The 27,734-nt window shown below is 42.3% G+C and overlaps 1 protein-coding gene across 1 annotated transcript in view; it reads right to left on the bottom strand.

Annotated features, from left to right (window-relative positions):
* Window positions 1-26,570, bottom strand: part of LOC112219619 (lysosome membrane protein 2) — a 59,665-nt gene extending 33,095 nt beyond the window's left edge. The window contains 5 exon segments of the mRNA XM_024381028.2: window positions 930-1,021; window positions 1,230-1,421; window positions 1,771-1,918; window positions 14,398-14,555; window positions 26,046-26,570. Coding sequence (XP_024236796.2) covers window positions 930-1,021; window positions 1,230-1,421; window positions 1,771-1,918; window positions 14,398-14,555; window positions 26,046-26,168 — 713 coding nt within the window. The 5' untranslated portion in view covers window positions 26,169-26,570.
* Between the last annotated feature and the right edge of the window lie 1,164 nt (window positions 26,571-27,734).

Raw genomic sequence — 27,734 nt, 5'->3', positions numbered from 1 at the left:
TCCTGGCCTTTGGAACAGTCTTACAGAGGATCTGAGAGCTTCAGAAACTGTTGACACTTTTAAGAAATATCTTAAGACAGTGCATTCAGAAAGTATTCAAATCGTTTGACTTTTTCCACATTTTGTTACGTTATACAGCCTTATTCTAAAATGTATTAAATAAAAAAAATCCTCATTAATCTACACAAAATACCCCATAATGTATTAAAATAGAAATACCTTATTTACATAAGTATTCAGACCCTTTGCTATGAGATTCGAAATTGAGTTCAGGTGCATCCTGTTTCTGTTGATCATCCTTGAGATGTTTCTACAACTTGATTGGAGTCCACCTGAGGTAAATTAAATTGATTGAACATGATTTGGAACAGCACACACCTGTCTATATAGGTTCCCACAGTTGACAGTGCATGTCAGAGCAAAAACCAAGCCCTGAGGTTAAAGCAACTGTTGGGTAGAGCTCAGAGACAGGATTGTGTCGAGGCACAGATCTGGGGAAGTGTACCACAAAATGTTTGCATCATTGAAGGTCCACAAGAACACAGTGGCCTCCATCATTCTTAAAGGGAAGAAGTTTGGATCCAGCAAGGCTCTTCCTAGAGCTGGCTACACAGCCAAACTGAGCCATCGGGGGAGAACGGCCTTGGTCAGGGAGGTGACCAAGAACCCAATGGTCACTCTGACAGAGCTCCAAAGTTTCTCTGTGGAGATGGGAGAACCTTCCAGAAGGACAACCATCTCTGCAGCACTCTACCAATCAGGCCTTTATAGTAGAGTGGCCAGACGGAGCCTGGACTTGAACCCGAACTAACAACTTTGGAAAGACCTAAAAATAGCTGTGCAGCGATGCTCTCCATCCAACCTGACAGAGCTTGAGAGGATCTGCAGAGAAGAATGGGATAAACTCCCCAAATATGGCCACTATGTACCTTTCTCCTTTAAATCTGGCTATCTTGCCATAGTCCATGGAGTCAGCCTCCCCGGTATGGTAAACAACTTCACCATCATTGCTTCCATTTTTCTACAGAGTGGAAAAGAGAAGGAAAATCATTCTAAAAGGCCATTAATATTATTTTATTATACTAATATTTTATATTCAGGTGAAAGTGGTAACCACCAGCAGACACAACAGGTATCAAGGACCGTAGACAGTTTAAATTGTTCTTTACAGAACTTAAAAAGGGTTGAGTGTGTCAGATGTTGTATTTTGTATTCACTCCCTGACCTACCTTATACATGAGGCCAAAGTACTCGTCGATCTCAGGGTTCATGGTGTGTATGCGGGAGAGCAGAGGGTCCTTGAAGCCCCACAAAAGCTCATTGACGGAGTGCGTCATGAACATGCCCACATGCAGGGAGTTCATCCAGATAGACACCAAAGAACTCTTCCAGAAGCTATCCTTTACCTTGTTCATCACAGCCTGAGCAGAGGAGGGAGGGGGAGGGAGTGTAGGATAGATAGAGGGAGAAAGATAGAGAGGGGAGATAGATAGATAGAGATAAGAGGGGGAGACAGAGAGAGAGCGCGCGAGAGAGAGAGAGAGAGAGAGAGGGGGGGAAAGAGATTACTTATTGTCAAACACAATGACCAAAAAACAACTACTTAAAATAACAACAAGAAAAAAGAGAAAACAACGAAAAATTAAGAAATTCAACTTAGGAGCTGTTAAACCTCTACATACACAACACTAAACATGATAGTTGGCTTTAGAAGAGAAAAATAAGAGCTCATAACAGTGTAAACACACACACACACACACTTTTACTCACCACAGCTGGGATGTTGATGGTTGTGATCATGTCTATGTCAGGATCACCCACTGACCTCTCTGGCAGAAACACAAAGGTCTTGCATTGGTAGGCAGCGACCCTTGTCCCATTCTCTAAAAAGGTCACGTTCTCCTTGGGCCTGTACTCCCTGGGACAGAGGAGACATGGGGAAAGTCAATATCTCCCTCCCCTCCTGGAGGATCTAAGCCCTAGGACCATGCCTCAGGACTACCTGGCCTGATGACTCCTGGCTGTCCCCCGTCCACCTGGTCGTGCTTCTACTCCAGTTTCAACTGTTCTGCCTGCCGCTATGGAACACTCGACCTCTGAATGACCCTGCTGTTCGTTTGAACATCTTAAAGAAAAATCTGGCATTTATGGCCATGTACTATCTCCACAGCCAGAAGAGGACTGGCCGCCCCTCAAAGCCTAGTACCTCTCTAGGTTTCTTCCTAGGTTCCTGCCTTTCTAGGGAGTTTTTCCTAGCCACTGTGCTTCTACATCTACATTACTTGCTGATTGGGTTTTTAGTCTGGGTTTCTGTATAGCACTTTGTGACGTCTGCTGATGTAAACAGGGCTTAATAAAGACATTTGATTGATTTAAATCTCATTGAATATCAGAGATTCAGATAAAGAAATTGTAGGCTTATATAAAACCATTTCTGTATGGACCTTGCTTAGTGCACAGGGGCATTGTTACTGCTGAAACATGAAAGGGTCTTCCCCAAAATGTTGCCACAAAGTTAGATGCACAGAATCATCTACAATGTTATTGTACGCTGCATCGTTAAGATTTCCCTTCACTGGAACTAATGGGCCTGAATCATAAAAAACAGCCCAGACCATTATTCCTCCTCCACCAAACTTTACAGTTGGCACTATGCATTTGAGCAGGTAGTGTTCTCCTGGCATCCACCAAACCCAGATTCGTCTGTCAAACTGCCAAGCATCGGCTGGAGTGGTGTAAAGCTCGCCGCCATTGGACTCTGGAGCAGTGGAAACGCAGTCACTGGAGTGAGGAATCATGCTTCACCATCTGGCAGTTTGCAAAATCCTGATTGCGATCAAATGTCAAAGCAACTTGACAAAGCAACCTCAAAACTAATACCAGTAACAATAAAAACATCAAACAAGGTCGGGTATGGTGTGTCAATGACAAACACTGTGGATCACTAGTTTATATAGTGTCAAAGGACACACACATAGGTCTCCCTAGGAGAGGGGGGGACATCATATATTTATTGTTAAACAAGAGGCTGCCTGGATCTTTAATTTAAAGACCCTCGCTCCCTTTGGTCTCAACGTACAGTACACCATTCCTGTTATTATTGTGATTTTGCTATTCATTGTAAATGTTTGTAGGCCTATTTAGCCAAATTGTATCTATGATCATAGGCTATCATTCATGTTTTTTGTATTTATTTTTACATCTAAGAATTAACCAAGGATATCAGGCCACACTCTGCCATGATGAGACACCTTTGATACTATATAAACTGGTCACCCGCAGTGTTTGCCATTTTACCCTGATGAAGACAGCTTGTCTGTCGAAACATTGGATATTATGTTATTCAATTATTGCATCTGAGTGTGGGTTTCTCCTAGTGTGGGTCTCTCTTTTTCTTTTACAAAAACTGACGGACCTTACTATTTTCAATCTTTACTAACGACATGCCACTGGCATGTAAAGCTGGCATGTCTATGTATGCGGATGACTCAACACTTTTACACGTCAGCTATTACAGAAACTGAATTGGAACAAATCATTCACTAAACCCTAAACCTCAACTAAATCTCGTAATGAATAATGTGGAAATTGAGCAAGTTGAGGTGACTAAGCTGCTTGGAGTAACCCTGGTTTGTAAACTGTCATGGTCAAAACATATTGATATAACAGTAGCTAAGATGGGGAGAAGTCTGTCCATAATAAAGTGCTGCTCTGCCTTCTTACTATCCACAAGGCAGGTCCTACAGGCCCTAGTTATGTCACACCTGGACTACTGTTCAGTGGTGTGGTCAGGTGCCACAAAGAGGGACAATTGCAATTTGCTCAGAACAGGGCAGCACGGCTAACCCTTGGATGTACACAGAGAGCTAACATTACTATTATGCATGTCAATCTCTCCTGGCTCAAAGTGGAGGAGAGATTGACTTCATCACTACTTGTATTTTTATGAGAGGTATTGACATGTTAAATGCACCGAGCTGTCTGTTTGAACTACTGCCACACAGCTCGGACACCCATGCATACCCCACAAGACATGCCACCAGAAGACATGGCAGCAGATCAGACTATGGCAGGAGCACAATACTACATAGAGCCATGACTACATGGAACTCTATTCCACATCAAGTAACTCATGCAAGCAGTAAAATGTTATTTAAAAAACAGATAAAAATAAACCTTATGGAACAGCGGGGACTGTGAAGAGACACAAACACATGCACAGACACACACGATAACATATGCACTATACACACACGTACACATGCATTTTGTGTTGTAGATATGTGGTAGTAGAGTGGTGGTCTGAGGACACACACATAATGTGTTGTGAAATCTGTTGTGAATGTATTGTAATGTTTTTAAAATTGTATTACTGCCTTAATTTTGCTGGACCCCAGGAAGAGTAGATCAGCTAATGGGGATCCATAATAAATACAAATACATCTCTCACCATCCGTTATCATCGGCAGCTCTAATGTGAGAAACATCTTCGTTCCCAATGCAAAAACATTGTGCTATCCTGAAGCTCGGACACAGGCTGCTTCCTATCGTTTTACGCAAGAACATGGGGGCTATAGCTGTCGTAGTCCATGTGGGATCTAATGACATTGGGATGGCTAGCTCAGACCAGCTGAAACAGGATTTTAAATAACTGTTTGGAACTCTGAAATACAAACAAGCATTTAATTATTTCAGGCCCAGTGCCCAACCATAAATTATCAGTATTATCATCATACTGCAAGCCCGCAACATGTAACCAGCTTGTTTTAGGCCACGTACCAGCTCTAGGCATAGGCCCATTTGTACAGTTCTAGACAATATATCTATTTGTGGGGGGGCTTTAGGATGATTCTAAGGGCCTGTGACTGACTGGGGCCTTAAAAATGTATTAGGACATCAGGTTCCAAAGATGAAAAGAAAGAAAAGAAAGACAGGAGAGATAAAGAAAGGGCTACAGTATGCCAATTGTTCTCAAAGAAAGGTGGGTGTAGTCAGTGAGTGGTGGAAATGAACCTGTTCGCTTAGTCCATAGTGAAATAGGCTACTTTTGCTCCCCTAACATTAGTTACTTAATTCCTTCACAGAAAATTCTGGGTGTTTACATTTCGCTCCTCTTTTCGCCAACATTTAATCAATGCAGGCAAACCTTTAGCAAGCTATTCATACTAAATAATTTGTTCCTGCCCCTGCATGGTGCCAGGCCCAACAGGTGCAGCTTCAGGCTGAGCAGCCCTGTCTCCCCATCCCCATACCCCTGAACCAGCCCTGTCTCCCCATCCCCATACCCCTGAACCAGCCCTACTCCCAACTGAAGAAGGTGAGCAGCATTGTGTTGAATGCCATGTCATTTGGCATAATTGCATGGGGTCCGTGGGAATACATTTGTTTTTATTATTATGAAAAAAAGAAAAATGATTAAATCCTCTTCAATGATAAGAATTCAAACACTGTAATTATTTATCCACATAATGATCATTATATGAAACAAAAAAGCCAATAGTCTATTGGATGCTGGACAGTTTGAAGCATTTAGTGACAGCCAAAGTTAAAATAGTACCTTCAAGTCATATGGCCAAGGTATGGCTCCATGGCTTTGATGCAGACTGAAATATGTTTCTTTACTGACATGGTGGTGATACACAACTGCAATATTCTGGGTCAAGGTCCTGGAGTGGCCTAGCCAGTCTCCAGATCTCAACCCCATAGAAAATCTTTGGAGGGAGTTGAAAGTCCGTGTTGCCCAGCAACAGCCCCAAAACATCACTGCTCTAGAGGAGATCTTCATGGAGGAATGGGCCAAAATACCAGCAACAGTGTGTGAAAACCTTGTGAAGACTTACAGAAAACGTTTGACCTCTGTCATTGCCAACAAAGGGTATATAACAAAGTATTGAGATAAACGTTTGTTATTGACCAAATACTTATTTTCCACCATAATTTGCAAATAAATTCATTAAAAATCCTAAATTAAAAGTCTGTCATAGTTGAAGGGTACCGATGATGAAAATTACAGGCCTCTCTCATCTTTTTAAGTGGGAGAACATGCACAATTGGTGGCTGACTAAATACTTTTTTGCCCCACTGTATTTCAAAATCTTTTTTATTTTTCTATTTTAGTTTGTTATATCATTCTATTGATGATAATGATAATGTATTTTAATTGAAGTAATGTATATTTAAGTTATATTTATTTTAAGTTATTCATTAATGTTAAGAGAATTTTACCATTACAATTATATTTAGACTGTAAAAAATGTCCTTTAGCACATTTCTAATAAAGGGTATCAGTCTTGCATCAAATTGTGAATTCCACTGTATGCAGAATGTTGCATGGATATCTGCACAATGCTATATTTTCCCAGCTCACTGTCAGTAAATATCGTACAGTAAATATTGGACAACAAGAGAGTTGCAAGCCTGTGAAGGTAGAGTTATTTAAAGCTTTGAATGGGTCGATTGGGTTTTGGAAGTGTGTGGTTACAGCAATTGCGCAGGGTTGGTGTGGCCTGTGGTGGTGGGGCCCAATGTGATATCTTTGGGCCCAAAATCCCTGGCAGGGCCCCTGCTCACACACATTGTTATGGGCTTAAGAAATGTACCACCTGTACCATGTCAGATATAGTGTTGACATTTATTTAATTTTCATCCAAATATTACACTTTACATACATCACAAAATACAAAAAAATAACTACACTTTTTGATATAGAAAAACACCAGATTTTTGCCAGTATTTTTAAATAATCTTTATTAATTATGAAATAGTGAAACATATTAATAACATTCCACCCATAAGGCCAAAGGGGGAGTTTTTGGTCATTGACTGCGGGAAAGGGCTACAGACCCTGAAAAATATTATTTTGACAAACGCCCCTCATAAGTATACAGCCAAGGGAATTTTTGCTAATGTGTTCAGTGACCATTGTCCCGTTGCCTGCATGAGAGATGAAAAGCTCCCTAAATCTCAGCCTCGTATTATATAATGGGTTGGTGGAAGGGAAGTCAGGCGAAGGAGAATCGAACTTGGTATAAACGGAGTCATTTAATCATGCTTTACAAAACTTCAAAACCAATATACAAAATAATAAAAAGTGGGTACAAAACCCGTCACGCACCAACACATAATCCACAAACATACAATCAAACAATCTCCGACAAGGACATGAGGGGAAACTGAGGGTTAAATACACAACATGTAATTGATGGGATTAGAACCAGGTGTGAAGGAAGACAAGACCAAACCAATGGAAAATGGATCAGTGATGGCTAGAAGGTCAGTGACGTCGACCGCAGAACACCGCCCGAACAAGGAGAGGGACCGACTTCGGCGGAAGTCGTGACAGTACCCCCGACACGCGGCTCCCGGAAGGCGAAGCACAGGGCGATCCGGATGGAAATCTCGCAGCATGGAAGGATTCAACACGTCCTCCACAGGAAACCCAGCATCTCTCCCCAGGACCATACCCCTCCCAGTCCACGAGGTACTGAAGGCCCCTCGCCCGACGTCTTGAATCCAGTATGGAACGAACGGAGTACGCCGGGGCCCCCTCGATGTTCAGAGGGGGTGGAGGAACCTCCCGTACCTCAGACTCCTGGAGTGGGCAAACCACCACCGGCCTGAGGAGAGACACATGGAACGAGGGGTTAATGCGGTAATCGGGGGGAAGCTGTAACCTGTAACATACCCCGTTCAATCTACTCAGGACTTGAAATAGCCCCACAAACAGCATACCCAGCTTTCGACAGGGCTGGCGGAGGGGCAGGTTTCGGGTCGAGAGCCAGACCCTGTCCTCCGGTGCAAACACCGGGGCCTCACTGCGGTGATGATCTGCGCCAACTTTCTGGCGCAGTACAGCGCGCTGAAGGTGGACATGGGCGGTGTCTCATGTTTCCTCCGTGCGCCGGAACCAGTCGTCCACCGCAGGAGCCTCGGTCTGACTGATGCCAAGGAGCCAGAACCAGCTGATACCCCAATACACACTGGAAGAGAGAAAGGTTAGTGGAGGAGTGACGGAGCGAGTCCTGCTTAACTATCTTCACCTGCCCGTTACTCTCAGGGTGAAAACCTGAGGTAAGGCTGAACGAGACCCTCAGACGTTCCCATGAACGCCTTCCAGACCCTTGACGTGAACTGGGGACCCCGATCAGACACTATATCCTCAGGCACCCCGTAGTGCCGGAAAACGTGTGTAAACAGGGCCTCCGCAGTTTGCAGGGCCTTAGGGAGACCGGGCAAAGGGAGGAGAAGACAGGACTTAGAAAAAGGATCCAACGACCAGGATCGTGGTGTTACCCTGTGAAGGTGGAAGATCGGTTAGGAAATCCACCGACAAGTGCGACCATGGCCGTTGTGGAACGGGTAAGGGTTATAACTTACCTCTGGGCAGGTGTCTAGGAGCCTTGCACTGGGCGCACGCCGAACAGGAGGAAACATAAACCCTCACATCCTTAGCTAAACTGGGCCACCAGTACTTCCTACTAAGACAGCGCACCGTCCGACCGATCCCAGGATGACCAGAGGAAGGTGACGTGTGAGCCCAATAGATCAGCCGGTCGAGGACCGCAGACGGAACGTAGACACCCAGCTGGACCCTGAGGGAGAGCGCGCTCTGCACGTGATGCCCGCTCAATGTCTGCGTCCATCTCCCACACTACCGGCGCCACCAAACAAGAGGCGGGAGTATGGGAGTGGGATCCATGGCCCGCTCCTCTGTGTCACACAGCCGGGACAATGTGTCTGCCTTAACATTCTGGGAGCCTGGTCTGTAAGAAAGGGTAAATACAAAATGGGTGAAAAACATGTCCCACCTTTCCTGGCGAGGGTTCAGTCTCCTCGCTGCCCGGATGTACTCCAGATTGTGGTTATCAGTCCAGATGAGAAAAGGGTGTCTAGCCACCTCAAGCCAATGTCTCCACGCCTTCAGGGCCTTGACGACAGCCAACAACTCCCGGTCCCCCACGTCATAGTTTCGCTCTGCCAGGCTGAGCTTCTTCGAGAAGAAGGCGCAAGGGCGGAGCGTCGGTGGGGTACCCGAGCGCTGAGAGAGCACAGCTCCTATCCCAGCCTCGGACTCATCCACCTCCACTATGAACGCCAAAGAGGGATCCGGGTGGGCCAGCGTGGGAGCAGAGGTAAACAAAGCCCTCAGGTGACTGAAAGCCCTGTCCGCCTCAGCCGTCCACTGCAAGCGCACCTGGCCCCCTTTCAGCAGTGAAGTAATGGGAGCCGCAACCTGACCAAAACCCCAGATAAACCTCCGGTAGTAATTGGCAAACTCTAAGAATCGCTGCAACTCCTTTACCGTGGTGGGAGTCAGCCAATTACGCATGACTGCAATGCAGTCACTCTCCATCTCCACCCCTGAAGTGGAATTGCGGTACCCTAAGAAGGAGACAGACTGTTGGAAGAACAGGCATTTCTCAGCCTTGACGTACAGGTCATGCTCCAACAGACGACCAAGCACTCTGCGCACCAGGGACACATGCTTGCCGCGTGTAGCGGAGTATACCAAAATGTCATCAATATACACCACCACACCCTGCCAGTGCAGGTCCCTGAAAATCTCGTCTACATAAGCTTGGAAGACTGATGGCGCATTCATCAACACGTAAGGCATGACGAAATACTCATAGTGCCCAGAGGTGGTACTGAAAGCCATCTTCCACTCGTCTCCCTCCCGGATACACACCAGGTTGTAAGCGCTCCTGAGATCTAGTTTGGTGAAGAAGCGCGCCCCGTGCATTGACTCTATATCTGTGGCTATGAGCTGTAGCGGGTAAATATACCTCACCGTGATCTGATTTAGACCCCGATAGTCAATACACAGACACAGACCTCCCTCCTTCTTCATATAAAAGAAACTCGAGGAGACGGGTGAAGTGGAGGACCGAATGTACCCCTGACGCAGGGATTCGGAGACATATGTTTCCATAGTCTCCGTCGCCGCCTGTGAGAGGGGATACACGTGACTCCTGGGAAGTGCAGCGTCTACCAGGAGATCTATCGCACAATCGCCCCGTCGATGAGGTGGTAATTGAGTCGCCTTCTTTTTAGAGAAGGCGAGAGCCAAATCTGCATATTCAGGGGGAATGACTCTCCACCGTAGTAGCACCAACGGAAACACCTACCTGAGCACTCTCGCGACCACCCCGTGAGAGCCCTCTGTGGCCAAGAAACAGTGGGGTTATGACAAGCTAACCAGGGTGGCCCAGCACCACGGGAAACACAGGAGAGTCAATAAGGAAAAGACACATTTTCTCAGTGTGACCTCCTTGCATCACCATGCCCAAAGGAGCAGTGACCACCCAAATTAACCCTGACCCTAATGGTCGACTATCTCAGGCGTTAACCAGGGAAGGACACATCCACGGGTACAATGGGGGTCCCTAAACTATGAGCTAACGCTCTATCAATGAAATTCCCAGCCGCGCCTGAATCTATGAGCGCCTTATGCTGGGAATGTGGGGAAAACTCAGGAAAAGTGACAGACACAAACATATGTGCAACAGAGGACTCTGGGTGAGAATGATGCCAGCACACCTGGGGTGACGCCAGAGCACCCTGCCTGTTGCCTTGACTCCCAGAGGAACCAACCCGGCACCGACCAGCAGTCTGACCTCTGCGGCCACAGATGGTGCACGAGCGGAAACCCCCTCTGGTCTCCCAGCACACCGCCTCTCCCAGCTCCATGGGTATCGGAGAGGGGGTGTGGGAGGATGGAACCAACAGACCCCGATCTGGACGTCCACGAGTAGCCAGCACAGGTTGTCCAGCCGGATGGACAGGTCCACCAGCTGGTCGAAAGTGAGGGTGGTGAATCTGCAGGCCAGCTGCCGACGGACGTTCCTCGCGCAGACTGCAGCGGTCGTGGTCGATCAGGGCCCTGTGTTTCCATCCTGCGCCGGCAGCCAGGGTCCTAAACTCCAGGGCGCTCCTTGTCTTCTGCCTCAGATGGTAGAGGCGCTCACCCGCCGCTCATAATACACAAACATACAATCAAACAATCTCCGACAAGGACATGAGGGGAAACAGAGGGTAAAATAAACAACATGTAATTGATGGGATTGGAAACAAGTGTGAAGGAAGACAAGACCAATGGAAATTTAAAATGGATCAGTGATGGCTAGAAGGCGGTGACGTCGACCGCCGAACACCGCCCGGACAAGGAGAGGGACCGACTTCGACGGAAGTCGTGACACCTTATTACAAAGAGAAATTATATGAATTTAAATTAGCAGCAATTCTTGTGTGTTCTGGGATTATGTGAATGGGGAGTTTTGATTGTAAATTGATTTACTTATTTGCTCAACTCAATTTCAGATAAGCATGGACTGGTTAATAAACTAAGGATAAAGGATAGAGCTTGGTTTACCTTGGTTTACCTATAAACTATCAGAGAAATGACAAGAGCTTGGACTAAGGCTGACTGATTATATGTCTGACTGGCAGTCCTTTCAGACACTTGAGAAATAGATGTCTATCCCTGGTTAGAAAAGCAAAATCAACATACTTCTTGAACTTTGGATCTGAGAATAGTGGGAATCCAGCTGCCTTCTGGAAGGTAGTCAAATCTCTGAAACAAAACTCCACCCCCTTATTACCGTAGCATTTTATGACAGCCTCTAAGATGGGCATTTGTGGTGCTTTTAATAACCACTTTTCCTCAGCGGGCCACCTATTTGGAGAAATAGCTTCTGAAAACTCAGATTTCAGTAGAGGGAGTCCTTTGCTCACATCGAGCCAGTTTGCAAAGAACGATACATTCCCAGATCCACATTCCTCATTGTCTTTTCAACCATTTGATGTCTATGATGTACTAAGTGCCTTATTGAAGATCAATGTAATAAAAATTCACTAGGGCTGACTCACTTGATCCCTTTTTGCTGCTGTGGTTTGACCCACTTATTGCAGACTGGACAATGGCACAAGTCCTCCCCCTACATAAAGGCGAAGAGCCTTCTGACTTGAACAACTAACGTCCAATTTTCAAGCTATCTTGCCTTGCCAAACGTTTAGAGACCCTGGCCAACTCTCTGCTAAGAATTTGTTTTACTTCTCGTTCTGGTTTGAGACATGAACACAACACTGTGGCTATACTTGTCTTAGATGATGTGCAACAGTTGAAGTCAGAAGTTTACATACACTTAGGTCTGAGACATTAAAACTCGTTTTTCAACCACTCCACAAATTTCTTGTTAACAAACTATAGTTTTGGCAAGTTGGTTAGGACATCTACTTTGAAGTGACATCTATATTGAAGCAACATCTCAAGACATCAGTCAGGAAATTAAAGCTTGGTCGCACACCTTTCGTAAGGTGAACTAGATTTGATACCGTCAGTAAGCTAGATACTATAGTTTTTGAACCAATATATACATTTCACATTCTTAAAATATAGTGGTTAAAATATAATATAACCACTTTATTTTAAGAATGTGAAATGTCAGAATAATAGTAGAGAGAATTATTTATTTCAGCTTTTATTTCTTTAATCACATTCCCTGTTCAAAGGTTGTCTGAAATAGGCCTATATTGGTTCAAAAACTACAGTATCTAGCTTACTGACGGTATCAAATCTTGTTCCTCAATATTCCGAAAGGTGTGCTCCATGGTTCGATTTTGGGCCCTGTTCTCTTCAGTATTTATATAAATAATATTGGTCTATCTGCTAAAACCTCTAACAATCATCTCCACACTGATGATTCAGTCATTTACTCCTGTGTCCCCTCAGTACAGCAGGCCATTTATGACCTTCAGCATGGTTTTGACTCAATTCAAAAATTGCTTACTGATCTTAAACTAGTGCTAAATGCTTATAAAAGCATGTTTATGTTGTTCTCTCAATCTTGTAATATTGACCCTGAGAACCTGCATATTTGCACACAAATCTCTTTTAAAACACACATTGAAAAATAAAAAAACCTGAGAATTAAGATTGCTTAGATAGAGTCAAGGATATGTTTTGTATAATTCTACAAAGTCCCAGTAAAAACATAGGCCTATAGCCTATTTTCGTTTCCCTTACAATAAAAACATTACAGTGTAATTAATTTGATCAACTTTATTTGTAGATTTGATTAGTTTTAGACTTATAGTAATTAATAAAGTCCAGTTACAGCTTCTTTTGAAAAGTAGAAATGAAAAGATGATAATAATAATATAATCAGCCAGGTGCAGGTGAAAATATTTGCCGTATTCCTAAACAAAAGCACCAGTGTATGAACAACTGGATTAATTGCATAAAGAAATATTAGTGGAAGTATAATTGTATCAGACACTGTATTGTGCCCTTATACCCGTACCTTTACTCATGAATCAATCGCACCTGTTGACTTGACATTGTGTCTTATTTTTCCCGAGTGGGAGCTGTGGTACTTGGGGAAGAGGGAGAAGAGGGAGAGCAGGACCTGCGGCCTGCTTGGCGGCTGTAGCTTCTTTCTTGGCTGTCATGTGGTTCTCACAAAGCTCACGTGCCAGATCCAGTGGGATGCATGGTGCTGAGGATGCAAACACTCATTTATTTTCCATCTGTACACCGTGAGTGTTGCTTTACCACTCTCCATCACTGATGTGGAGTACAGCTCCACTGCTCAGTTGTTTTGCGCAGAGGGGGGTAGCTCCCACCTGTGTTTGTTCACTGTTCCGAGCAGGCTAGTCTTATTTGCAATCAACTTGTCTGCTTGGGAAATAAATGTGAAAAGTTGCCAATGGTCACATTTCTGCTTCCACGAGTCTCAAAACCACAGTCTCAGACAGTCACTCACCGCTGGCCTGGTTGATTTTTCACCCAGATATGCAAAGCAATTGAGCAAGTAGTTGGTTTCAACATCGGCTGACCAAAACTTAACTGAAGTTACGTGCGGCACTTTCAGTTCCTATCTGGTTTCTGGCGCCCTATCATCCATTGACTACAGAAGAGCATATTTCATTTTTTTGTTTATTATGTTAGTTTTTAGTTTTAGTTTTTGCTTATAGCAGCCAAGTAAATGTAAATGTTGCCATGCGAGTGGTCATGTGCTGAATGCATGGACAGCACGGATATGAGCAGTGTAAAATACAAATATTTAGGATAAGTCAGGGAAGGAGCAGGACATAGCTTTATTGGAGGGCAGATACGTTCCCCTTAAAAAACGTCTCTAGTTTGGTCAAACTTTAAACTTATAAAGGCTTCATAATGGCTTCATAAAGGCTTTATAAGCACTACATAAATGCTTCACGTATCATTTATAAGCAATGTCATACTACATAAAGGGTGATTTAAAATATCAGTATAGCTGGTGCTTTGCCTACATATAGCTGTAGGTGTATGAGCCAACCTGAGCGATAAACTAGAAGTTAGCTTCATACATCATTCAAAAAGTATTTATAAACACCTCATCAATTCATCACAAATCCTACCTGTATGTGTAAGGGCCAACCTGAGAGACAAAAGGCTTGGCTCCAGCCAGGAACTCGTCTGGGTTGGTGACGTTAAAAAAGAAGTACTGCATGAAGATGGGAGGAGGAGGGTTCTTCCATGTTTCAAACACACGGCTGCCCTCTGTCAGAGTTAACTCCTGAAAGACACAAACATAGAACCAATCAATCAAATGTATTTTATAAAGCCCATTTTACATCAGTTGTCAATTTGAATATGAAGAATGCTGAATAATGTGGTCTGTTTTGTGCACTTCAACTTCTGTATTGCCTGCTCTTTGGTGTCTAGGCCGGTGAGAACATGGTGCAGTTGAAGTCGGAAGTTTACATACACTTAGGTTGGAGTCATTAAAACTTGTTTTTCAACCACTCCACAAATTTCTTATTAACAAACTATAGTTTTGACAAGTCGGTTAGGACATCTACTTTGTGCATGACACAAGGAATTTTTCCAACAATTGTTTACAGACAGATTATTTCATATATAATTCACTGTATCACAATTCCAGTGGGTCAAAAATTTACATACACTAAGTTGGCTGTGCCTTTAAACAGCTTGGAAAATTCCTGAAATTGATGATGTCATTGGCTTTAGAAGCTTCTGATAGGCTAATTGACATAATTTAAGTCAATTGGAGGTGTACCTGTGGGTGTATTTCAAGGCCTACCTTCAAACTCAGTGCATACTTGCTTGACATCATGGGAAAATCAAAAGAAATCAGCCAAGACCTCAGAAAAAAAACTGTAGACCTCCACAAGTCTGGTTCATCCTTGGGAGCAATTTCCAAATACCTGAAGGTACCACATTCATCTATACAAACAATAGTACTCAAGTATAAACACCATGGGACCACGCAGCCGTCATACCGCTCAGGAAGGAGATGTGTTCTGTCTCCTAGAGATGAACGTACTTTGGTGCAAAAGGTGCAAATCAATCCCAGAACAGCAGCAAAGGACCTGTGAAGATGCTGGAGGAAACAGGTACAAAAGTATCTAAATCCACAGTAAAACGAGTCCTATATTGACATAACCTGAAAGGCCACTCAGCAAAGAAGCCACTGCTCCAAAACCGCCATAAAAAAGCCAGACTACGGTTTGCAAATGCACATGGGGACAAAGATCGCACTTTTGGAGAAATGTCTTCTGGTCTGATGAAACAATAATAGAACTGTTTGGCCATAATGACCATCATTATGTTTGGAGGAAAAAGGGGGAGGCTTGCAAGCTGAAGAACACCATCCCAACCGTGAAGCACGGTGGTTGCAGCATCATGTTGTGGGGGTGTTTTGCTGCAGGAAGGACTGGTGCTGGTCAAAATAGATGGCATCATGAAGATGGAAAAATTATGTGGATATATTGAAGCAACATCTCAGGACATCAGTCCAGAAGTTAAAGCTTGGTTGCAAATAGGTCTTCCAAATGGACCATGACCCCAAGCATACTTCCAAAGTTGTGGCAAAATGGTTAAGGACAACAAAGTCAAGGTATTGGAGTGGCCATCACAAAGCCATGACCTCAGTCCCATAGAAAATATTTGGGCAGAACTGAAAAGGGTGTGTGAGCAAGGAGGCCTACAAACCTGACTCCGTCACACCAGGAAGGAGGAAATAGCCAAAATTCACCAAACTTATTGTGGAAGGCCCCCCAAAACATATAATTTAAAGGCAATGCTAGCAAATACACTCAATTAGTATGTAAACTTCTGACCCACTGGGAATGTGATGAAAGAAATAAAAGCTGAAAAAAATAATTTTCTACTATTATTCTAACATTTCACATTCTTAAAATAAAGTGGTGATCCTAACTGACCTAAAACAGGGACTTTTTACTAGGATTAAATGTCAGGAATTGTGAAAAACTGAGTTTAAATGTACTTGGCTAAGGTGTATGTAAACTTCCGACTTCAACTACACATTTTACAAACCCCGTATATTTTACATTGGTTATCTTGATTTTATTAGTCCCACCCTTCAGCTCCATTCAACCCCTCGATTCTCTCTCTTAACACCATCAATTTTGGATTTCTATTTGCTATATATTTTTCAACTGTGCCGTGATGCTTCACAAAAGTACTGAACCTTTCTATTCTCATAGCTTCTACAGATTGTAAATTAAAAGATAAACATTTTTCTAAAATAATTATAATATTATTGCTAGATTGGCTATGACTTTTCAAATCACCCAGTATCTGCAGCGTTACAGTGCCTTGCAAAAGTATTCATCCCCCTTGGCATTTTTCCTATTTTGTTGCATTACAACCTTTAATTTAAATGGATTTTATTTGGATTTCCTGTAAAGGATATAAACAAATATTACTGTTACTGTTTGATCAGGTTGCAATTCCAAGATCCATTTCAATAGCTCAGTGTTCTCATTTCACTATATAGTGAAACAACAGTGAAATGTAATGTGATTCAGTTCGGATTTCAAAGCTACTTTTGCACTCAACAAGTATAAACTTTGATACAAAGTATGAGGATTCAGGAATGAATCCTAAAGTAACTTCTTAACATCAGCTCCACTGATGTAAACATCTACTATGCTCAACCATGTCAATATTTGATTTACGCTGTTATACAGTGCATTCGGAAAGTATTCAGACCCCTTCCCTTTTTCCACCTTTTGTTATGTTACAGCCTTATTCTAAAATAGCTAACTTTTTACTATTATTATTATTTTATTTTTTAATCTCATCAATCTACACACAATACCCCATAATGACAAAGCGAAAACAGGTTTTAGATTTTTTTGCACATTTATTCAAGATAAAAAACAGAAATACCTTACATTAGTATTCAGACCCTTTGCTAGGAGACTCTAAATTGAGCTCAGGTGCATCCTGTTTCCATTGATAATCCTTGAGATGTTTCTACAACTTGATTGGTGTCCACCGATGTGGTAAATTCAATTGATTGGACATAATTTTATTTATATAAAAAAGGTTCCACAGTTGACAGTTCATTTCAGATCAAAAAGCAAGCCATGAGGTCGAAGGAATTGTCTATAGAGCTCCGAGACATGATTATGTCGATGCACAGATCTGGGGAAGGGCACCAAAAAATGTCTGCAGCATTGAAGGTCCCCAAGGACACAGTGGCCTCCATCCAGAAGGACAACCATCTCTGCAGTACTCCACCAATCAGGCCTTTATGGTAGAGTGGCCAGACGAAAGCCACTCCTCGGGTAAAAGGCACATGACAGCCCGCTTCGAGTTTGCCAAAAGGCACCTAAAGGACTCAGACCATGAGAAATAAGATTCTCTGGTCTGATGAAACCAAGATTGAACTCTTTGGCCTGACTGCCAAGCGTCATGTCTCGAGGAAACCTGACACCATCCCTCTGGCCCAGCCAGAGCCCAAACTTGAACATTTTTGGAGAGACCTGAAAATAGCTGTGCAGTGACGCTCCCCATCCAACCTGCAGAAAATAATGGGATAATCTCCCCAAATACAGGTGTGCCAAGCTTGTAGCGTCATACCCAATAAGACTCGAGGCAGTAATCGCTGCCAAAGGTGCTTCAACAAAGTTCTGAGTAAAACTTATGTTAATGTGATATTTAAGGTTGTTTTTGCTTTGTCATTATGGGGTATTGTGTGTAGATTGATGATGGGAAAAAAAACAATTTAATCTATTTTAGAGGAAGGCATTAATGTAACAAAATATGGAAAAAGTCAAGGTGGCTATTACAGTGCCTTGCGAAAGTATTCGGCCCCCTTGAACTTTGCGACCTTTTTCCACATTTCAGGCTTCAAACATAAAGATATAAAACTGTATTTTTTTGTGAAGAATCAACAACAAGTGGGACACAATCATGAAGTGGAACGACATTTATTGGATATTTCAAACTTTTTTAACAAATCAAAAACTGAAAAATTGGGCGTGCAAAATTATTCAGCCCCCTTAAGTTAATACTTTGTAGCGCCACCTTTTGCTGCGATTACAGCTGTAAGTCGCTTGGGGTATGTCTCTATCAGTTTTGCACATCGAGAGACTGAAATTTTTTCCCATTCCTCCTTGCAAAACAGCTCGAGCTCAGTGAGGTTGGATGGAGAACATTTGTGAACAGCAGTTTTCAGTTCTTTCCACAGATTCTCGATTGGATTCAGGTCTGGACTTTGACTTGGCCATTCTAACACCTGGATATGTTTATTTTTGAACCATTCCATTGTAGATTTTGCTTTATGTTTTGGATCATTGTCTTGTTGGAAGACAAATGGAAGACAAATGTCCCAGTCTCAGGTCTTTTGCAGACTCCATCAGGTTTTCTTCCAGAATGGTCCTGTATTTGGCTCCATCCATCTTCCCATCAATTTTAACCATCTTCCCTGTCCCTGCTGAAGAAAAGCAGGCCCAAACCATGATGCTGCCACCACCATGTTTGACAGTGGGGATGGTGTGGTCAGGGTGATGAGCTGTGTTGCTTTAACGCCAAACATAACGTTTTGCATTGTTGCCAAAAAGTTCAATTTTGGTTTCATCTGACCAGAGCACCTTCTTCCACATGTTTGGTGTGTCTCCCAGGTGGCTTGTGGCAAACTTTAAACGACCCTTTTTATGGATATCTTTAATAAATAAAGGCCAGATTTGTGCAATATACGACTGATTGTTGTCCTATGGACAGAGTCTCCCACCTCAGCTGTAGATCTCTGCAGTTCATCTAGAGTGATCATGGGCCTCTTGGCTGCATCTCTGATCAATCTTCTCCTTGTATGAGCTGAAAGTTTAGAGGGACGGCCAGGTCTTGGTAGATTTGCAGTGGTCTGCACAGCGCTCCTTGGGATGTTTAAAGCTTGGGAAATATTTTTGTATCCAAATCCGGCTTTAAACTTCTTCACAACAGTATCTCGGACCTGCCTGGTGTGTTCCTTGTTCTTCATGATGCTCTCTGCGCTTTTAACGGACCTCTGAGACTATCACAGTGCAGGTGCATTTATACGGAGACTTGATTACACACAGGTGGATTGTATTTATCATCATTAGTCATTTAGGTCAACATTGGATCATTCAGAGATCCTCACTGAACTTCTGGAGAGAGTTTGCTGCACTGAAAGTAAAGGGGCTGAATAATTTTGCACACCCAATTTTTCAGTTTTTGATTTGTTAAAAAAGTTTGAAATATCCAATAAATGTCGTTCCACTTCATGATTGTGTCCCACTTGTTGTTGATTCTTCACAAAAAAATACAGTTTTATATCTTTATGTTTGAAGCCTGAAATGTGGCAAAAGGTCGCAAAGTTCAAGGGGGCCAAATACTTTCGCAAGGCACTGTATGTGGCTTCCCATGAAAGGATACATATTTACCTCAATCATAACTCTTTAACTGCTAGAGCAGCATGTCCAACGTTTTGAAATTGAAAGTTCCTTCCTAACTTTGAACGCCATGGCTGCAAGAAAACAAAAACATGCCTCCCTGGGGATTTGGGGGTATGGCGATGGAGGGGAGGAGTGGTAGAGGGATGGAAAGGAAAGGCCCTCTCTTTGTCTACGGTAACCAATGGAAATCCTTTGACCAGCCAAGCTGACTGAGAGAGACACTATAAATTGTGTGTGTGTGTTGATCATGTGATTGGTGAGCTCCATTACACTGACATCTGGTCTGAACACACAAACTCACAGAGAGAGAGACAGCGAGAGAGAGAGAGAGGGAGAGAGAGCCCCAGTGGATGTCTCTCTGTGTTAATGATGGCCACGGTGGCACAATTACCCCAGCACAGGGACAAAGACCCAAGCCACCAGTGGGTGTGGTGGGTGAGGGGTGAAGATATGCCCTCTCAACCTCTCCAACGACAAAACGACCAGCTGAGTTGCTCAGGATAATGTGCCTGTCATCTTAGATAGGAGTGACTTGCCTAGTTAAATAAAGGTTAAATAAAAGTAAATAAACACAGCATAGAAGGTGATCAAACTCAGTCAGGGTTGTTGTTTTCACGCAGCTTTCTATGAAAAATATGTAACATTTTCTGGTGCAGATCTAACATGTAGGCTTTGATGTTGAGGACTTTCTTCATGTTGACAAGCTAGGGGTTAAGACCAAATGCATTCATACATTTCCTTCCGTATACAGCCTTCTCTAACATGTTGGTGGGCATTGTTCTGGTCTGGGCTAAGGTCACCTCTCTAGTTGGCCGATGGTGATCCTTTACTACAGTGACCCAGATAGGGGCTGTGGAGCTGCCAAACACTTCAGGGCTGTGTCTTAAATGGCACCCCATTCCCTATACAGTGCACTACTTTTGACCAGAGCTGGTCAAAAGCAGATCACTATATAGGGAATTGGGTGCCACAGCTCTCGTTGTTACCCAATAAGCCAGCGTATCATGCTGTGTGAAAGAGGCTTACGACACAGAGGGCCTACTACTGAGTTCAGAAGGGTTTCTGTGGTTTGAGTTATGAGCTCGGTTCTGTCCCAAATGGCACCTTATTCCATATGCCCACAACCCTCTTTCAAGCCATGAGTTGATATGAGGAGTGGTCTCTCCACTATGCCGAGAGGTCCAAGACAATAACAAGTTTGTCTGCGCGTGCGTTTGTGTCTGTGCACCTGTTGCATTTCCAGTATGTTTTCCTGGCCATCTCTCAGCATCACACAGTCACTCAGTGCACAATGCCTCCATCCCAAATGGCACACTTTATAGTGTCCTACGTTTGACCAGGGCCCATAGGGTAGTAGTGCACTTTATAGGGAATAGGGTGCCATTTGGGACACAACCCTTTAATGAGTAACCCAATTAAACAAACACTAGAGGCTAAACAAACATTTGTTGTTTCAACATCCACATTTTGTAACATTCACTCCAGAGATAAAGTCCAGATTTGTGTGGTATATTCTTGGTCAGGTCAGTCACATCAGGACAGTGTGTGTGTTTATGTGTATGTGTGTCTCACATCAGGATAGTGAGTAAAGGACCATGGTTTGCGTGGCTGGCATAAGCTCTACATATCTCACGGTAAACAGGGGTAATACTGTAGATTTAGGTCAGTTGGAGCAGACTAGCCTAATTATCTGACAACATTTCCTATGTTTTATTTGTTTATGGAAAGACCGATGCACCTGGGATGGTATGTCAGGGTGGCACAACTGTTACCACTAGTTCACATCTGGCTTATTTTACACTTGTCTCTCACCCAATTGGCTGACTCCTAAGATCTATAACCCTGGTCTGTCACCCAATTGGCTGACTCCTAAGACCTATTACCCTGGTCTGTCACCCAATTGGCTGACTCCTAAGACCTATTACCCTGGTCTGTCACCCAATTGGCTGACACCTAAAATCTATAATCCTTGTCTCTCACTCATTTGGAAGACTTCTAAGATTTAGAGGCCTTGTCTGTCACCCAATTGGCTGACTCCCAAGACATAGAACCCTAGATGGGCAATGGCTGTGATTGGAGAAAGCTGAGGATGGATACACAACGTTGTAATTATTCCACAATACTAACCTAATTGACAGAGTGAAAAGAAGGTATACAAATATTCAAAAAATTGCATCTTGTTTGCAACAAGGCAGTAAAGTAATACTTCAAAATATTTGGCAAAGCAATTCACTTTTAGTCCTAAATACAAAGTGTTATGTTTGGGGCAAATCCAATACAACACATTACTGAGTGCCACTCTCCATAAGCAGAGTGGTGTCTGCATCATGTTATGGGTATAATAATAAATCACATTTCTCTAGTGCTTTTCATAGAATCTCAAAGCGCTTCAAGAGCAAACATAAACAAGCAATATATCATGACAGGTCAACCAATAGATGCCAAGTCTTTGAAAGCTGCATCCTCCAAAGATGGAGAGGGTCAGTTCATGGCTTGAGTGAAGAGAGCTGGTCAGAGGAGGGTTGATGGTGATCGTGCAGAGGGCAAGTCTGGGAACCAGCCTGTGTCTTATAGCCACTGGGCTTCTCCTCTTCCACTCTGTGTAGCACCCACTTGGGTGATGCCTCAGCAGCTCTGGGTGCCAGAAAGATCACCACACAAAGTTCAGAATAGTAGCCAGTCGTCCTCACTACGAGCCCTCTGCCTCAGCACTGCTCGATTCCTGTATCTCCCATTCCTCTTACTCTTCAGGCGACTCCTCAAATAATTTTCTCAGAAGATCAGGAATTGGCAGCAAGGTGAAACAAAAACGCTGCTACTGTGTCCAGATGCAAAAACATTAGCCAGCTAGCAAAATCCTAGAGGAAAACCTGGTTCAGCCTGCTTTCCACCAGACACCGGGATATTAATTCACCTTTAAGGACAATTCGGTCACTCAGACAACACAGGGCCAAATCTACACTGGAGTTGCTTACCAAGAAGACAGTGAATGTTCCTGAGTGGCCGCATTACAGTTTTGACAAATCTACTTGAAAATCTATGGCAAGACCTGAAAAATATTTATCTAGTATTGAACAAAAACCATTTGACAGAGCATGAAGATTTTTTTTATTAATAATGGGCAAATTTTGCACAATCCAAGTGTGGAAAGCTCCTATTTTAAATAAATGTTGCAACACATTTTAAAATATGTTTTCACTTTGCCATTATGGGGTATTGTGTGTAGATGGTTGAGAAAAAAAACCTATTTAATCCATTTTGAATTCAGGCTGTAACACAAAATATGTAATATGTCAAGTGGTATGAATACTTTCTGAAGGCACTGTATTTCCTTAGTAATTTGTTCAGCTCAGGAAAATGCTTCTGACTGAGCTGCTTAAACGAGAACATGGAAAAGATTAAGAAGAACACATGCAAGCACCCATGACCATAACACAGCCCCATTAAAGCCACACATAGAAGACATGCAGTGATTTTGAACAGTACTTATCACAACAACAATAACAACAATTACATGTCATGTCACAACAAAGGTTTATCATATCGAGGACTGAATGCTATTGTCAACAAAGGACTCAAAACTGTATTTTAAAATTAGACGACCCACTGTTTTGCTTGTTAGGCTTCCTAGATAGTTTAGTGTGTCAAAGTAGACACTTTAGACAAGAAGATTGACTGGAAACACAAACTAAGATTGTGTAATGATGATGAAGGGGTTCTCTAATACATATCCACATGCTACCTTCCCTTATTGTCAACGTCAATGTATCCCTGCCACACCCATGATATCCAAAATCAAAGTATTTGGCAAAATACAATTTCAGTAGCCTATTTGTGTAAACATAAAAGTAGTACAAAATATGTACACACTAAAATGTATATTATGCTCTTTCCCTAGAGATAATTGTTGACACAGCCTACTTTCCCTCTTCCCTGCTAGGCTGAAATACCATAGTTTAGTGTAGCAGGTGTGTGAACAACATACAATTCCATCATTGTAGTGACTTATCTACCAACATTCTTATTATGGGTTTGATTTTCAAACAGAGCTGCATTGAAAGGATAACACACTCATTGGAATGAATAGGCTAGGCACTAAATGGCAGAATGGGCTGGTTGATGATCAATGAGCACTGATCATTTCAGTGAACAATTTAATTTCAGTAAGGAAATGCTGGTCTCAGATCTGTTCTTAGAGAGCAATTATTCTGTAAAGGTAAGTAGGCCTGCTATGCTTTAAAAAATTATTTCCCAATACTCATACTTTGGTATGGATAACCTGGACTCAGAGGTAGATGTAACATAGTGAACGAAAATCAGGGACACTCAAATTAGTGTGATATGTTACATATGGATGTATTAATTTGTGGATGTTCATCAACCATTTTGTATGCAAATTGCTGCAAATTCCAATTTGTATGATATGTTACGAATTGCAAGTCATACAATATTTTACGAATTTGAAATACGTATATGTTGCAAATTCAAATTTGTTGTGACTAACATTAGCTAAGTGACTAATGCTAACATTAGCTAGGATGGATAATGCTAAAGTTAGCCAGGTGGCCAACGTTTGCTAGGCTAGGGGTTAGGGATTAAGGTTAGGAGTTAGGTTAAAGGGTTAAGGTTCGGGTCACGGGAAGCTAACCTGCTAAGTAGTTGCAAAGTTGCTAAAAGTTAAAGTTGTCCATGATGATATTTGAACACACAACCTTTGGGTTGCTACACGTTCGTGTTATATGCCTACCCTTCCACCATCCTGTCATGTTTGCTGTTTAGCTTTACACTCCAACATGATATAATAGGAAAACATCATCCTGACATGGTTTTGCAAAAAGGTAGCTGATATGTTTCTCAGTATGTTGCAGTCAATGGAAAAAGATGACTGTCGCAGGGTTAACATTTTTCTTGTTTATCTCATGTCTGTCTCTGTCTCACTCTCTACCTTCTCTTTATCCCTCCCTCGCTCATTATCTTCCCTCTTCCTCCCCCTTCTTTCACACCCTCCACCCTCTCTCACCCTCTCTGTCTCAAGTTCTATTCACAGTGGTATTCAGTTGGTAAGAGAGACATTCCGTAAATACTAGGAATAGATTGTCCACCATCTATGTGTTATCCAGACAGAAAAGAGAAATAGGCAACATTTAGATTCAGAGCAATAAAGAAATGGATAAATTAACTGAGCAAACTAGAAACCTTTCAATATATACATTTAAACATTATTTTAAAAACAATTTAAATATAGTATATAGAAATGTTGTGGCACTATAGTAGATGAAGAATCAATATTTTTTAGATTGAGTATTTATTGGGTCATTATGCTAGTATATTATGTATGTTTGTAATAGTGTGTTATATGTGAAAGTGTGTTTGTATTATAAATTATATTTTAATGTTAAGGACTCTTGGAAGATTAGTCCAAATGGGGACTAAAAGAGATCCTAATAAAATAAAATCAAATCTCCCTTCTCTTTCTCTCTTGAGTCTCTCTCCCCTCCCTCCTTCTCCCTCTCCCTCACTCCCTGCCTTTTCTCGCTCTCCTCCCCCTCCATTATCTCCCCCTCCTCTAATCACAGTTTCTCCCTCCTCAGTCTGTCTGACACGGACAGACAGGACAGACTGACTGACTGACTTATGTAACCATACCAAGTGTAACATATCATACTAATTTGAGAGTTCCGGATTTTCATTAACTATGTGACATCTAGTCTATGAGACCAACCTGGTCTGGATAGAACCCCTAAAACTCAGTGATCTATGCATTGATTCTGAGAAAACGTCAGCTGCAGTTTGTTGGAGAACTTCACACAGGGGTGCACTAAGCTACTTCGTTCTCTGTACCCCAAGCAAAATTATTCGGACAGATTGGTGCCCGATGATTTGCAGTCGCTAACCTGTATTTATGATTGTCTCATTAGGCGGGTGCCTACATTTGTCCTATTTTACACATGTACATGTGTGTGAATTAGAAATTCGTTTTTTTGCGTATCCTACTCCCCTGAAACACTCTCAGAGAGTGAGGTCACGGCCAGGGATCAGCCATTATTGACAGCAACAATAGAGCAATTAGGGTTAGGTGCCTTGCTCAAGGACACATTGACAGATTTTTCACTCAGTTGGCTCAGGAACCTAGTCAAAAATGACCTTTCGGTTAAATGCCCCAAGGTTCTTAACCGCTAAACTACTTGCTCCCACGCCTCATGACATTGTAACACTGCTGTAACACTGCATTTTGATTTATTTGGCACCTGTGGAATATTTGACGTGCAAATATAACATGAAAAGTTATAAAAACTTGTGCATTCTGCTTAACTCACCTTTTTTAACCGGTTATGTATTACAGTTTGAAATACTTGAGCCACAAATAAACCAATCCCGATGAACAGCAGATGAGCGCAGACAATCCCAACTCCATATACAGCACAAGATCTTTGAGTCATGATGCAGGACAACAGCGCGTAAAAGTTGTAACACAGCAAGAAGATGACTATACAGTTGAAATGTGGCAACTGAGCCGGCTGCGCTTTTATCTTCAAGTTCCTTCAGTGCATACATTAAGCATCGTCAAAGTTGACCTTGTTGTCCTCTTTTGTGGTTTGTGGTCGGTTTTTCCGTAACTTGTAAAGTGGTAGAACTTGGATTCTGTATTAGTTACCGATTTTATTTGTTTCTTCTAGTCGACTATAATGGTAATCACTTCTTTACTCTTCTTAGTTTTAAGTCATTGTAAGAAAAGGAATGTATGCTAAATTTAGTTATCTGCTGCCTGGTTAATAATGAGATCTTTCACAATAAAAGGAGGTTGTCTGCAATCCGGGGTGGTGAAGGTGTAATAAACTGTATGAATAAACCCAGTGGATATTTGTAGGGTGGTGAGAAGGTCGCGTTTGTGCGCTAAACGAATGTTGATTGGTCACACCGCAATGTCTGCTGTTCTCCCTTCAACACGTGTGTCAATACGGTTACTGTTTCTGCCTGATTGAGAGGAAAAGTAACAGTGTTGTTGTATTCATTCGTGCACACTGTAGAAAACGCTTTGCAATTAAAACGAGCGTTTGTTAATGGACAAGTTCAGGTTAGCCGGTCCCCGCTTCGGCTTGTTCTTTTTCTGTTTGCTACCTAGTGAGTACACCCCAGGGTTGGCTGTCTTGCAACTCACACAGGTTATGGGCAGACAGCCTAAAATTCACCGAGATCCTTGCTTCATAATGATGCATAAAAGAGCTGGATAAAATAATTTGGAGTCATAAACAATTATCCATGTGGAGATAAAACAAATATATATATATTTGTTTTATGTAATTAATTGTTTCACACTATTTGCATGGATTGAAATGATTTGACATCAAACTACAAGGGCAAATTCAGGGCTGGAAGTTGTAACTCTAATGTCAAATGATAATTCCAACCCTGTCAACAAGTGTAATAAGTAATATAAGAACTTATAGACATTTCATATAGTAACCTATTCAAATATAAAGGTATTAGTTTAGTTATAGGATGTTTAAAAGACAATTTGTCAGTTGCAGAGTCTTAGATGGAAAACATGTTGACTCTACACAAATAAGACATAGTTTTTAAAACATTGCGTGTTAAAGCTTAGAGTGTTATTTCCTTTTCTCTCACAAACACATTTTCAGTTTAGTTTGCCCCTCATTTTGCACTGAATGTCTAACTTACAAATAATAGGATGGTAACGGGCCATTGAAGCCAAGGAGAGTCTTGACCCTAAAATACAGTGCTATCTTAAAAAGTTCTCTGAATACCCAGAAGGTCGGGTGTGGCACTGGCTAGGATAAATAATGTCAGACACTATACATTTGCAGCATGCCAAATGAGCATCTATGTAAACTTGTATTTGTATGGACTAGTGATGCAATTACAAATCAAATAAAAGTATACAATGTCAAAGCCTTTTTTTTCTTCTATCCATACAGTATGATGCACCTCATGATACAGACAGAGTGTATTCTAGAAATGACCCACATGTTTTGTGAATCTGAACT

The sequence above is a fragment of the Oncorhynchus tshawytscha genome, linkage group LG20 (genome assembly GCF_018296145.1).
Source record: "Oncorhynchus tshawytscha isolate Ot180627B linkage group LG20, Otsh_v2.0, whole genome shotgun sequence".
Classification (NCBI taxonomy): Eukaryota; Metazoa; Chordata; class Actinopteri; order Salmoniformes; family Salmonidae; genus Oncorhynchus; species Oncorhynchus tshawytscha.
The sequence above is the reverse complement of the archived record's forward strand: the minus strand, read 5'-3'. Positions and strand labels throughout refer to the sequence as shown.